General features: G+C 37.7%; 1 protein-coding gene across 1 annotated transcript in view; it reads left to right on the top strand.

Annotated features, from left to right (window-relative positions):
• CACNA2D3 (calcium voltage-gated channel auxiliary subunit alpha2delta 3) overlaps positions 1-11,947 on the top strand; it is a 787,108-nt gene extending 775,161 nt beyond the window's left edge. The window contains exons 36-38 of the mRNA XM_065884772.1: positions 6,619-6,731; positions 6,952-7,034; positions 11,538-11,947. Coding sequence (XP_065740844.1) covers positions 6,619-6,731; positions 6,952-7,034; positions 11,538-11,630 — 289 coding nt within the window. The 3' untranslated portion in view covers positions 11,631-11,947. The remainder of the gene's footprint in view (positions 1-6,618; positions 6,732-6,951; positions 7,035-11,537) is intronic.
• The last annotated feature ends 2,010 nt before the right edge of the window (positions 11,948-13,957 follow it).

The raw sequence follows: 13,957 nt of genomic DNA, 5'->3' as shown, positions 1-13,957 counted from the left end.
AGAAAATAGAAGCTTGAAGGAATGATAGTGTAGAGCTTCAAACTAGATATGAAATTAAAGTATTAAACTAGATTGGACTAATTTTATTAACCTCAAGTTTTCAGAAAGTTAGGGAATCTATACAAGATATCATATAGAGATGAGAAAGCAGGAATTCAATACAGTAGGGTTGAAAATAGAGACTTAAAAAAAATTGTTTCGGGAATTCCCTGGTGGTCCAGTGGTTAGGACTCTGTGCTTCCCCTGCCGAGGGCCCGGGTTCCATCCCTGGTCAGGGAACTAGGATCCCACAAGCTGCTCCACACGGCCAAAAAAAAAAAATTGTTTCATGTTTCTATCTTTATTATTAAGCTGAGACAACTCAATAAGCTTGTTCATTTGCATTCCTAGGTTAATCCTCACCGCTGCATGCTGTATTTCAATGTCCTACTGAAGTCTGTTTGCTGCATTTCATTTAAGATCTTTGCATCAATATTCACAAAAAGAGATTATTCCGTAGCTCTTCTTTCCACCCTCCTTCCCTTCCTCCCTCCCTCCCTCCCTCTCTCTCTCTCTCTCTCTCTCTCTCTCTCTCTCTCTCTTTCTCTCTTTCTGTCTTTTCTCTCTCTCTCTCTTTCTCTCTTTCTGTCTTTCTCTCTTTTTGTATAATCTTGGTCAGGTTTTATATCAAGGTCCTTGGTAAAAGAAATCTGAAGTATTTCCTTCTTTCCCTGTGCTCTGAAGCAGCTTAAATGTTTTAGAACTACATGTGCCTTGACATGCTAACATGATTCACCTGTGAAATGTCCTGGACCTGACACTTTTGGGGGTGAGCAGGGGAGGCCCTGCTGTTCATTCTTTCACCTTGTTTGAACTGAGCCATGAGTCGGTGAGTGTTGCCCTTTTACCTCCCCCATGCCACAGGGTACTACCACAACTATGGATTAGAACATGGCCTCAATATTTAATTTCCAGTTTAAATTTAAGCAGTCCATCACCAAATGCTTGCTTTCCACAACTTATGGGCCTGGGTCACTGTAGGGCATTTGGGGGCACACTGGGGGAATACAGGCGTCTCCCCACCTCCAAAGAGAATAGAGTCTTTGGAGATCCACGTACCCAGTCCACCTGGAGAGTAGTACAACCTAGAACACAGTCAGTGCCAGATTCAAATTGATTCCCTGTGATTTACTCATTGTCTTTTATTTTATCTTTAGAAAAAATATGGACAATTTGTAAAGGTTGAAAATATATAAAGGTTGAAAATATATAAAAAGTGAAAGACTTTAAAATGTTTTAAGATTCTGTCCTGCCCGATTATTTTTTGAGCCATGGTTTTGTACCCAATTAATGAAAAGCAAGCAACCAAGTTCTCCAAATGTTCACCCTGGGGTCCTCTGGGAATCTTAGCCATGGGTTCCCCCCACCACACACACTTGTCCAGGCAGCATTAGGGGAGCAGTGTGGCCGCCTTCCTCATCTGGGTAGCAAAGCCCCCTCAGCAGATAGTCCCTCTTGTCAAGGGAGGCTGTCTTGAAATTGCATCATCTTTTTTCCTCTAGTTCTTTCTCAGTCTGTTGTGAATGGAAAAGGGAGGACTGGGTTATTTCAGTTCCAGCAATGGACAGATCAAAATTGCTTCCCTCTTCCCTATTCTGTTTCCCTTGAGGACCTAATTTATTTCATACATTTTGACCTATCCCTGCTTAGAAATGGCTGCTGTGATTCTCTGTTGAGGCATTTCCCTTCCACCTTGTTTGGCCCCCAGGCCAACCCCACAGGCCACGGTCCCTCTACACAGCGATGTCAGTCTGGCTGCTGGGCCCAGCTGGATGGAGGTGTGTTTTATGAAGTTCAACCCTACACCCTGGGCCATAAATACACATTGTGCACATAAATGTACAGCTAACATTGGCCAGACCCCTCCAAAAAAACATGTTAATAAGCAGACAGTAAGTCTTTAAAATATGGAAAAGCAGTTAATCTTTCCGCTGGCAAATCCTTGGTAGGGGGTGTTTTCCTCCACTGTCGTAATAGCTGCCTGCAGAGATTTCCATCTCCTAGGACTGGGGGTAAAAGGGGGGGAGTTTGCTGTGGGACTTCATGAGAACACTTGGGGAGCCTTCACCTTGGAGGGTAAATGTGTTAAAACGAATAATATCTTGCACTGGTTGTCATTAACCATTCATATCAGGTGATCACTGGGTCTGCCCTCGAGGAGCTTGAGCACTAATAACTCCAGTACAAGACAGAAAGTCGGCTGCCTATGGTAGCAGCCCCGTAACAGGCCTGGGCTCCAGAGGCTTGCAGCTCTGCCCCTGTTACTCTAGGAGATCAGTTAATCTCTTGTTTCACAATCTCTAATATGGGCACAATTATGTCTTATTGTCTGTATGTTCTCTGAGTCCCAGTTTTCTCTTTTGTGAAATGAGAAAATCAATACTCTTTGCCCCTAGCATAACATTCCATTTTATAAATGTTTTAAGAATACACGTACACATTCGCCTTGTAAAGAACTCCAATGTTACAGATTAAGTTTAAGTCTCCCCGGACAATTATTCCCAGTCTTCTCCTCTTGTCCACCACTGCCATCCTGTTCCCTCCCCTCCATCCCCTCCTCCCTTGCTCTCTCTCTCACTGATGATGTGGTAGGAGGACCAGACTTGAGGGTAGGGGTGGGGGCTCAGTAGACAGAAGGTGCCTGGAGCCAATACGTGCTCCCTTTGTTGGAGAGATGGAAGGTCAAGTTTGCAAATTGCCTCTAATCTGTTGAACAGCCATGACTTTTATCTGCATGTCTCAGGCAGAGCATGGGAGTTGCCAGTGGGTTGACTTAAGGAGGATATAGGTGACAGCTGTCAATCTGGAGATGACATGATCTGTGCCTTATAAATAGTTAATTTCACTTGGTCCTTTCATTCCTTTTTATCACTAGGAAGACACTTCATATGTTTTGTCCTTTTTTGTGTTCTACCCACATGTGCTCCACTTGTTCATTTATTCCTTCTATGTTAGCATGAGTCATGGATCACTTACTGATACTATCTACTTCTAACATATCTGATAAGTCTTATCCATCCCATTTATTTTTCTTATTCTCTGTAGCAGAATCAAATACTCTTAGATGAGTATTTCTAAATATTCTTAAACATTTATACTTTATGTATAGTTTTGCAACGTTATTTTCCCACTTATTATGTTTTGGGTAATCTTTCATGATGGTAAATTGACACCTTTTACCCTTTCATCTGGTGCCAAGTAGACCACAGAACAGACACACTGTTGCTTATTTAATCATTCCTCTGTTGATGAACTTTCAGGTGGGTTTTGTTTTTTCCTCCTCTCAATGAACAATGTTACCAAGAACATCTTTATGTATGTCTTCTTGGGTTCTTGAACAATAGTTCCTCTTACTGAGAAGTAAAACAACTGGAAAAATAGGATCTAAATGATTTTTCACTGTAACAATAACGAATTTTTCTCATAGGGGCTGTAAAATTCACTGTCCTACCAGCAGTGTAGAATAATATTCACTTCTTCAGACTCTCCATCATTTGATACTACCATAGACAAAATTTTGCCATTCTGCTGGTGAAAAATGCATTTCATTATTTTAATTTCATTTTAATTTATATTTACCTGATTTGTAGTGAGATTGAACCCCTTTTACATATCAGTTGTCTATCTGTGTTTCCTTTTCTGTAAATTATCTCATGGGTTTTGATACTGATTAGGGGCAAGCATCTTCCCTTCTCTCTCTCTCTCTCTCTTTTTTTTTTTTATAAAATTCCATTTTATACAATTGTCCAGACTGTTCTTTATATTTAATCTTATGAATGAATCTTAGGATCATCACCTCAAATTCCATCAAAATTCCTGTTGGGATTTTTATTGAGATTACTTTGAATTAAAAGGTTAATTGAAGGAGAAATGACACCTTTAATATATAACTGTTTCCTTCCACAACCACTGTGGATTTCTTAGGGTTTTTTTTTTCTTTTATGTTCAGTAAATTTTGATTATTTTCTTCATAAAGAAACATCTTTTACTAGGTTTATCCTTGGGCATTTCATAGTAATTATTGACAATATCAATGGTTCTTTATTTCATAAATATTTTTTCATTGGTTATTGCCAGTGTCAGGGAAGGCTGTGGTTTTACATGCTGATTATGTAACTGGGCAGCTTGCTTAGTTCGTTTCTTGGTTCTAACAGTTGGTCAGTGGGTTCACACGGATTTTCTATGAACACAGTGATATCTGTTCTTTGGGTGACTTGGTAGTATTCACTTGGGGTTAGATTCTCAATGTGCATTTCAGGTTTTTTTCATGCAGTTGGTTTGCTGGTGTTTTTTATAGCTTGGCCAAATGTTGATAATTTATACTTTATCCCCCAAAGTGTGTTTGATCTAAGTTTTCAAATTGTTTGTAATGATATACATAATACTCATTTAAAATGTTTAAAATGCCTCTGTATATTTTGGGTTTTAATGTAATTTTGTGACTTCTTTTTCTTGATCAGGAGTGCCATAAGTGGACTTATGTCCTTGTTCTTTTAAGCCAGAGTTTGATTCTTTTAGTTATCTTCACGTTTTCATCTGCATCTTATTCTTCTGCTTTTATCTTTATAAGTTCATTCTGTCATTGATTCAGTGAATGTTTACTGAGCATCTGCTCTGTCCCAGGCATAACTCTGGCTGCTGGGGATAAAAGATAACCAGGGGCAGACGCATGTGGCCTTCCTCCCATGGAAACCACAGTTTGTTGTGAGGGACAGACAGTGAACAGGGAAGGAGGAAGTGGAGGCAAAGGAGATTGAGAAGAAAGGCAGTGAGGTCATTGGTGTCCTTGACAAGAACCGATCCAAGGGTGTGGTAAGGACTACAGCCGTATTGGAGTAGATTTGTGAAAGGAGAGAAGTGAGGAAGTAGAGTGAGAGAAAGAGAGAGAGGAGAGAGAGAGGGATTGTGTATAATTCTTTTTAGGAGTTGTACTATAAATGAGGATGGGGAAGTTGTACTATAAATGAGGACAGTGGTAGGTGAAGGTAAAATTAAGGGAGAGTTTTGTGTAAGCTGAAGAAAATGGCTAGTAGACAAGAGAAACTAATTGTACAATGATCACCTCTCTCCTCTTCCATCAGTCACATCCTTGCAGAAGCCTGAGGGCTGGGCTTCGGAGAGGGGCATCAATTCTCAGCACAGTGTACCACAGGGGAGAATGAGTATAGGGCACAGGTGCAGGTTTATGTTCTTATTTTTCCAGTTTCTTGATTCAAAAACACAGTTCATTTATTTGCAAAATTTTTTCCCAGTAAAAATATTTAAGCAGCCCAGACTCAAATCTGCACAGATTTGAGCCTGGGCCGCTCTCAAATTCTCAAGGATTAATTGGATGTGTTTTTAACCTTTAATTTCCACTGCTTATATATTTTTGCTATTAATTTCTAATTTTACCCGAATGTAAAAGAAGAACATGTAATTGATGCTTTCTGCTCTTTGGAATGTGTTGCATTTCCCTGCGTTTGAAAGTAACTTATATTCTGTTATTGCTTAGATCTGAAGAGTTTTTGCTCTATATTTTAAGCTAGTCATGCATTCATCACACCATTTTGGTATTTCTATCAGTTTGTATACTAAGATCATAAAAATTCATGTCATATCTTGTTATACTAGATACACTCTAGAGAACAGAACAAATTTTTTGAGAGAAAGATGAAGATAACTTACAGAGAAATTGACCGTTTTTTAATGTTATAGTCTAGTTCATCTGACTAAACTGAATTTGGTAAAATATCATGAAAAATTTATGTGACAGGGATTCTGGGCCTGGGGCTAAATATTAAGCTAATCTGTCAGCTCTAGAAGAATACGGGATTTGTTCTCTAGTTTGTTCCTCCAAAGAGTCACCGGTATTTCTGGTTCAAGGAGTATTTTTATGGTGATATTACTTTGTCATTTCATTGTATTGGGTAAGGTGAGAAAGAGGTGTCATTAGGCTTACTTATGTTGGACTAGCTGTACAGATAAACCCAGAATGTCAGAAGTGCCATATGGCCTTAGTACCAGCTTAACTTGGTCTCTGAAAAGGATGGATCTCCTTAAACAACTAGCATTAATTTCATCCAAAAAATACCTCTATTATGGGCAGACATTGTGCAAAGTGGTTCAGGGTAAGGTCTAGGAAGTTCACTTCATCTTTTATCATTAATATGACATGGCTTCAGTCTATCCTTGTTGGAGGGAGAAGGAAAAATATACCTCAAAGAACATCAGATGCAACTTGGGGTGATGTTTAGGCCCTGGGAGAAGAAAATGAGTCTTGGAAAAGCTTAACCTCTTAGACCTTGGAAACTGAGGTGATTTAGCCAACTCTGACTCTCCTGTTTCATACACGTAAAAGTCCGGTCTTTCCTAGGTGAGTTTTATGAGCTATATATGGACATAGATGTACTGTCTTCTTAGTGAAACTTCGTATTTGAAAGTGAAGAGCCTTGGGGAAGGAGGCAACCTGACTAGTAAAGCAGTCTCTGAAACTTGTTTTCCAGAATATTGCAGTAGTTCCCCCACCCCAGGTCATGGCTATTAAGTTGAGGGATGGTAAGTGACCACTCATTGTCTCTCTGCCTCTTGTTCCAACAGGTCCTTTGTCATCCAGCAGATCCCAAGCAGCAATCTGTTCATGGTGGTGGTGGACAGTAGCTGCCTCTGTGAGTCTGTGGCCCCCATCACCATGGCACCCATTGAAATCAGGTATATCCTTTTGTGTATAGGTCCAGCCACTACTGATGAAGCGGGTAAGGGGGATCAACAGTAAGGAAACCTAGGGGAGAAATCTTAGAGAGGAGGAGATGATATCCGTTCCACTATTAGAGAGAGAGAAGTTGTTAAGGGAGTTTAGTGCCAAGTTTTGAGCTCTGAAATTCAGAGTGAGGAAAAGGAGCATCTTGGAAATATGCCTTAACAACAGTCAACATAACGAATCCCTTAAGTGTGAACGTTTAAAGGCTCAGAAGATCAGAAGGCGTCCGGAATCTTGTCATGGCTTCCATCCTGAGGTAATCTGAGAACCCTTCCTACTCTTTTCCCATCAGATTCGCCATGAGAATCTCACAGTAGTCAAAGAACTATAGCTCAAAAGTTTACTCTTGAGAAAGCAGTCCCTTTCAGGCAAACCAAAGAATATGCAGGAAGGCTAATGGTACTCTACTTTCAGCCTCTCAATGCCTTCTTATTTAGTCTGTGCTTAATAGTCTTATCTTATTATATCCATGTATATTTTTTAAAAGCCTCTTTACTATCTTCCCTATTACAAATGTGCTATAATTTTACCACTCCACTATTACACATAAAGTGGCTCTTACCATCTTGTTTTACTTCTTTCAAATTGTAGTTAAAATTATTTTCCTGCTTACTAAAAAAAAAAAAAAAATATTTTCCTGCTTACTTTTAGACAGCCTTTTACTTATAAGAAATTCATGTAAAGCAAAAGTGGCAATACTAATGTCAGATCAAGAGTCACAATATATAAATGTGGAATGATAAGCCTTTAAACTCCCCTAACCACACGAAGTCACAACTCTAAAGGCACTACATTTACACCAAAAGTGATGATCAGAGAAATATTAAACCTAGTACTAAGAAAGGTAAACTTATCACCGATGTAGGTGAATTATGTCCTTCAATGTTGTAGGCAAAAAAAATTAAATATGGCAAGAAAAGCTACAATTTAAAAATTAAGTCCATCCCCCACCTTGAAAAATAGAAAACTTGCCTAGACCAATTACTCTAGGGAGACTGGGAAGATATTCATTTTATAAAATGCCACCAGAGCCAGCTGAGTGTTAATCTCACCTGTAAATAGCAAATAATTTTAATGTTATTTAAACTATCCAAGTCCTAGAAAATACTTTAAAGTCAGTATAGTACTAAAAAGAATTTGGAATTTATTGAGAGTGTTTCCTTCTATATTCGAGGGAGAGTTCAATAACAACATAAGTTGAAAAGGCCTTTGATAAAATTGAGTGATCACCTCTAATAAAAGCTCTATGTAAAATAGAAATATGAACAATAGTCCAAAAGCAATAATACCACTTCAATTAAAACCAGAACTGCATACATAGCACTAAAGTCACTAGAGTAAAAATCTTCTCAAGTTAATAAGATAATTTGCTTTGGTAAGTAGATACATGATAAACACTAAAAAAAAAAATCAGTATTTTATTTCTTTAAGTTTCTAGACCCACTGAGATGAGGTCAGTGGAACAGAATAGTAATTCTTATGTATGACAAAGGTTCAATTCAAAGGGGAGAGTATAGAATGGACTTGCATGGTAAATGATGGTCTCATAAGAAATTCTAGGGATTGGATTCATGCTCTTGGATTGGAAGAATTAAAGTTGTTAAAATGGCCGTACTACCCAAAGCAATCTACAGATTTCATGTGATTCCTATCAAATTACCCATGACATTTTTCACAGAACTAGAACAAATAATCCTAAAACTTATATGGAAACATAAAAGACCCAGAATCACCAAAGCCATTCTGAGAAAAAAGAACAAAGCAGGAGGCATAACCCTCTCAGGCTTCAGACAATACTACAAAGCTACAGTAATCAAAACAGCATGGTACTGGCACAGAAAAAGACATATGGATCAGTGGAACAGAATAGAGAGCCGAGAAATAAACCCACACACCTATGGTCAATTAATCTTCAAGAAAGGAGGCAAGAATATACAATGGGGAAAAGACAGTCTCTTCAGCAAATGGTGTTGGGAAAGCTGGACAGTCACATGCAAATCAATGAAGTTAGAACACACCCTCACACCATACACAAAAATAAATTCAGAATACCTTAAAGACTTAAATACACGATATGACGCCATAAAACTCCTAGAAGAGAATATAGGCAAGACATTCTCTGACATAAATTGTACCAGTGTTTTCTTAGGTCAGTCTCCCAAGGCAATAGAAATAAAGCAAGATGAACAAATACTGTATGCTAACACATATATATGGAATCTAAAAAAAAAGAAAAAAGGTTCTGAAGAACCTAGGGGCAGGACAGGAATAAAGACTCAGACATAGAGAATGGACTTGAGGACACGGGGAGGGGGAAGGGTAAGCTGGGAAGAAGTGAGAGAGTGGCATGGACATATATACACTACCAAATGTAAAATAAATAACTAGTGGAAAGCAGCCACATATCACAAGGAGATAAGCTCGGTGCTTTGTGACCACCAAGAGGGGTGGGATAAGGAGGGTGGGAGGGGAACACAAGAGGGAGGGGATATGGGGATACATGTATACATAGAGCTGATTCACTTTGTTATACAGCAGAAACTAATACACGATGGTAAAGCAATTATACGCCAATAAAGATGTTTGGAAAAAAAATGGGACCTAATCAAACTTATAAGCTTTTATACAGCAAAGGAAACCATAAACAAAACAAAAGGGCATCCTACAGGTTGGGAGAAGATATTTGCAAATGATGCAACTGAAAGGGCTTAATTTTCAAAATATACAAACAGCTCGTACAACTCAATAACAAAAATCAAACAGCCCAATTGAAAAATGGGCAGAAAACCTAAATAGACATTTCTCCAAAGAAGAAATACAGATGGGCCAATAGGCACGTGAAAAGATGCTCATCATCACTAATTATTAGAGGAATGCAAATCAAAACTACAATGAGGTACCACCTCACACCAGTCAGAATGGCCACCAACAAAAAGTCTACGAATAACAAATGCTGGAGGGGGTGTGGAGAAAAGGGAACCCTCCTACACTGTTGGTGGGAATGTAAATTGGTGCAGCCACTATGGGAAACAGTATGGAGGTTCCTGATAAAAGTAAAAATAGAGTTGCCATATAATCCAGCAATCTCACTCCTGGGCATATATCCAGGTAAAACTATAATTCAGAAAGATACGTGCAACCCTATGTTCATAGCAGCGCTATTTACAATAGCCAAGACATAGAAATAACCTAAATGTCCATCAGCAGATGAATGGATAAAGACGATGTGGTGTATATATATAATGGAATATTACTCAGCCATAAAAAAGAATGAAATAATGCCATTTGCAGCAACATGGATGAACCCAGAGATTATCATACTAAGCAAAGTAAATCGGAAAGACAAATACCATATGATATCATTTATATGTGGAATCTATCAAGTATAAGTGGAATCTAAAATATGACACAAATGAACATATCTATGAAACGGAAACAGACTCACAGATATAGAGAACAGACTTGTGGTTGCTAAGGGTGTGGGGGAAGGATTGGGAGTTTCGGATTAACAGATGCAAACTATTACGTCTAGAATGGATAAATAACAAGGTCCTACTGTATAGCACAGGGAGCTATATTCAATATCCTGAGATGAACCATAAAGGAAAAGAAAATGGAAAATATATATTATATTATATATATAATATATATATTATATATACTATATATTATATATAATATATATGTATCTGAATCATTTTTCTGTACAACGGAAATTTACACAACCTTGTAAATCAATTATACTTCAATAAAATTTTTAAAATAAATAAATAAAAAAGAAATTCTAGGGATTGGAGAGACCTTCTTATCCAAGACCAAAGAGTTATAGAAGAAAAACAGATTTATTTAACTATATAAAAATTATAACTTTTTGATGGAGAAGCATAACTAAGTCAGTATCCAATTTATAGAACTTGAAAAAATATTTATAAATCAAAGCATAAAGAGCTCTTTAAATTGATAAGTCAAACAACTGCATATAAAAATAAACCGAGGACATGAAAGATACAATTTACTGGGTGATCAGAAAATACAGGTACCAATGAAATATCTAGCAATAGCCATCAAAAGCAAAAATACCCTTTAGCTCTCCACTGTCACTCCTGGGCATCTTTACCTGAGGCCAGGGCAGGAGCAAGTATCATTGTTTGGTAAGGACCTATATTCAGCACTCTTTGTAGCAGTAGAGAACAGATGAGAAGATGAATGACCATCAATAAGAAAAAAAAAGAACTGAATAAAATAGACCTAGAATAATGGAGATAGAGAAATTTCCATCAATTAGTGGATGAAAATCATGGTGCAGAAAGGAATAAATAATATTATTTGAGTTTTGTAAAACAGAGCCTCCCTTCCCCCAAATTAAAAGGAAGGCACACACAAAACCTTCCATAGCCAAGTACCTGAAATGATCAGCCCCCTGAGATGTGATCTTTTACTAAGAAGGTCAGTATTTTGCTTTTATAAAATAATCACAAGAGACTTCTCTACCAACAGCCCTTTGCCTCTTGAATGTTCTGCATAATAGTATACAAAGAGTCATTTTGAATACTTTATGCATTGACAAGTGAAATCAGAGATTCTCATTACTAACGTGATGAAATGTAGACAAGTCCATTTCCTGCCATTCTCTATGTTCCAAATGATTTTGTTCATACACTGGAGAGCAGGGAGGGATATGGGGACTCCACATACCTTGGGAAGTTTAAGGCATCTTGGGATCCACCTCGGCTCTAACCAACCCTGCCTTTCCCTGTAGGAGAATGCGAGGGAGTGTGGGGGTGCGCCGAATCTCCAGGCCAAGATGGTCCTTATCCTGCTCCCTCTGCTTTTGATGCTCTTCTCAAGGTGACACTGATGGAGATGTTCTCTTGGCATGCTAAAGTATGGATAAACTGTGAGCCAAAATATGGTGCGACATAGGAGACATGAAATGTAGTCCAACCATCAGCATCTCATGATATTAAGCTGTGCGTGATATAAACTCTTAGAGATATGTTGACAAAAAAGTTATCTTTTTACTTTGCCAGTCATGCAAATGTGAGTTTGCTACATAATTATTATCCTTCATCAGAAACGGGACTGCAAGTGGGCAGCGTCCCTTCTGCTTGAAACCCGTTGAAACCAATTTAAAACTGTGTACTTTTTAAATAAAGTATATTAAAATCATAATCTCCTGGTTTGGGTTTTATTATCATTTTACTGCTGAGGATACAGAATGGAAAGTACATGAAAAAGTCACCCATTCCAGACAGCAAGAAAGGATGGTTGTTGGCAGAGACTTTACCCTACAGCAGATTCTAGACAAGTATTTAACAACTGTTTAGATGCTCCACTCTCAGTTATAAAAATATTTACAGAAGTAAATCAAAATATCATCTACATCAGAAGAATTTATTACACAGAGCTCTGACTTTTGTTGAACAAAACTTCAGTAGAAATCATAATTTGGACGAGAACACAAGCTTCCATAATATTAAAGTGTTGAACTATTTGGGAACAGAAATAGTCATAAATCCTAGGAATTCGTTCTGAGAAGACTTGAAGGAGGAAAAGAACAATGACTACAAATGACTCTCAACCTTATTGCTTGAGAATATGGCTTCTGGCTTTCCCCATAAACAAGAGATGAAATTTGGTCTTATATATAACAGAATATGAAACTACCCAGACCTGTAAGCATTTCTAAATTTCTGAACCAAAGAAAACAGTGTCCATTGGATCATGATGACCAAATAACCATTCCAAGTGGAATAATTTCTATGCCTAGGTAGAAACGAGAATGCCTTTCTTTAGAGGACAAACATCTAAAAGTCATGTGGAAAAATCAACTTAAACTCTTTTTAAAAAAGCCACATTATCCTGTTGATATTTTAGAAAAACTGATGTAATACTACTTTATCCTAAAATGATTCCAGCATTTATAGGAATAAACAATACTACATTGTTATACTTCTTTAAATTACTATTCCTCCAACCCACAAGGTCTTCCTGCCCCTCAAGCATGCTAAGTGAGCACCTGCATCAGGGCCTTTTCACTTGCTATTCCTTCTTTGTGAGATACTCTTTCCCCCAGATATCTGCATGCCTTCCTCCCTTACCTGCTTCAAGTCCTTCCTTCTTTGACAGTCCACACTGACCTCCTTGTTTACAGTTGTAACTTCCACACCCCTCCACCCTTCTCTCTTCTCTGCTTGATATTCCACCATAGCAGTTATCACCATTGGATTTGTTTATTGTTTGTCTCTCCCCAGGTGAATATAAACACCAAGAAGGCAAGGATTTTGTTTGCTGCTTTTTAATTTTCTCACTGCTATATTCTCATCTCCAAGGAGAGAAGAGTAGAGTGTCCAGCTCAGAGCAGACCCTCAATAAACATTTAAGCAAGTAAGCAAGAGATAGTAGTAGTAAGAGCTGTGCTACCAACGTAGGGGGTGACTGTGTATACATACCCCTGTGGTATAGTGCCATGTGGGGGTATCTGCGTTACTGCAGAGAGCAAGGAGTAATACCATATTCTCTATTATCCTGCCATGCTAATTTTTGAAGACTTCTATTTGCAGTATTAATGATTGATGCCAATCCTATCCAAAGGTATCCTATCACAGAACATTGTATTAAAATGTTTGGTTTGCTGCTTATAATTAAGATAAACTCTAAAGTGATACAGTTTAACATAGCGTTATATGGCACAATTAGTTATTAAAATTATAAGCTTTGACATTTAATATAATTGGTAACAGATTCAGAAGGCACCTAGAGCTAATCATAGTGTAACAATCTAGCAATATTCTTCCTAAAATGTAGAAAGCTTTCATATATGTGAAAATTCATAAAAATATAGAACAATTGCAATATTTATTGAAGGTAGATTAATAAAACACAACATGACAAGAATAATGGTGTGATACCTTTATCTGTCCTAAAATTAACAACAGGGCAACTCCATATGCTATACATTCATTAGATTAAGATGACATAGGACACTAAAATAAGATAGTAATGGCAGTGGTAAAACCTACTATTTAATGTCTGAAGTGGTTTTAAAATAAGGAAATTAGCATTATTATTCAAATTATGAGCAGTGCAGCACTACAGGGGATAATACTTCTCTTGTTATAAGAGACTGTATAGTTTAGTAAAATATTAAAATCATAGGCAGAAGAGCACAGTTTTATT

The sequence above is a fragment of the Phocoena phocoena genome, chromosome 10 (genome assembly GCF_963924675.1).
Source record: "Phocoena phocoena chromosome 10, mPhoPho1.1, whole genome shotgun sequence".
Taxonomy (NCBI): Eukaryota; Metazoa; Chordata; class Mammalia; order Artiodactyla; family Phocoenidae; genus Phocoena; species Phocoena phocoena.
The sequence above is the reverse complement of the archived record's forward strand: the minus strand, read 5'-3'. Positions and strand labels throughout refer to the sequence as shown.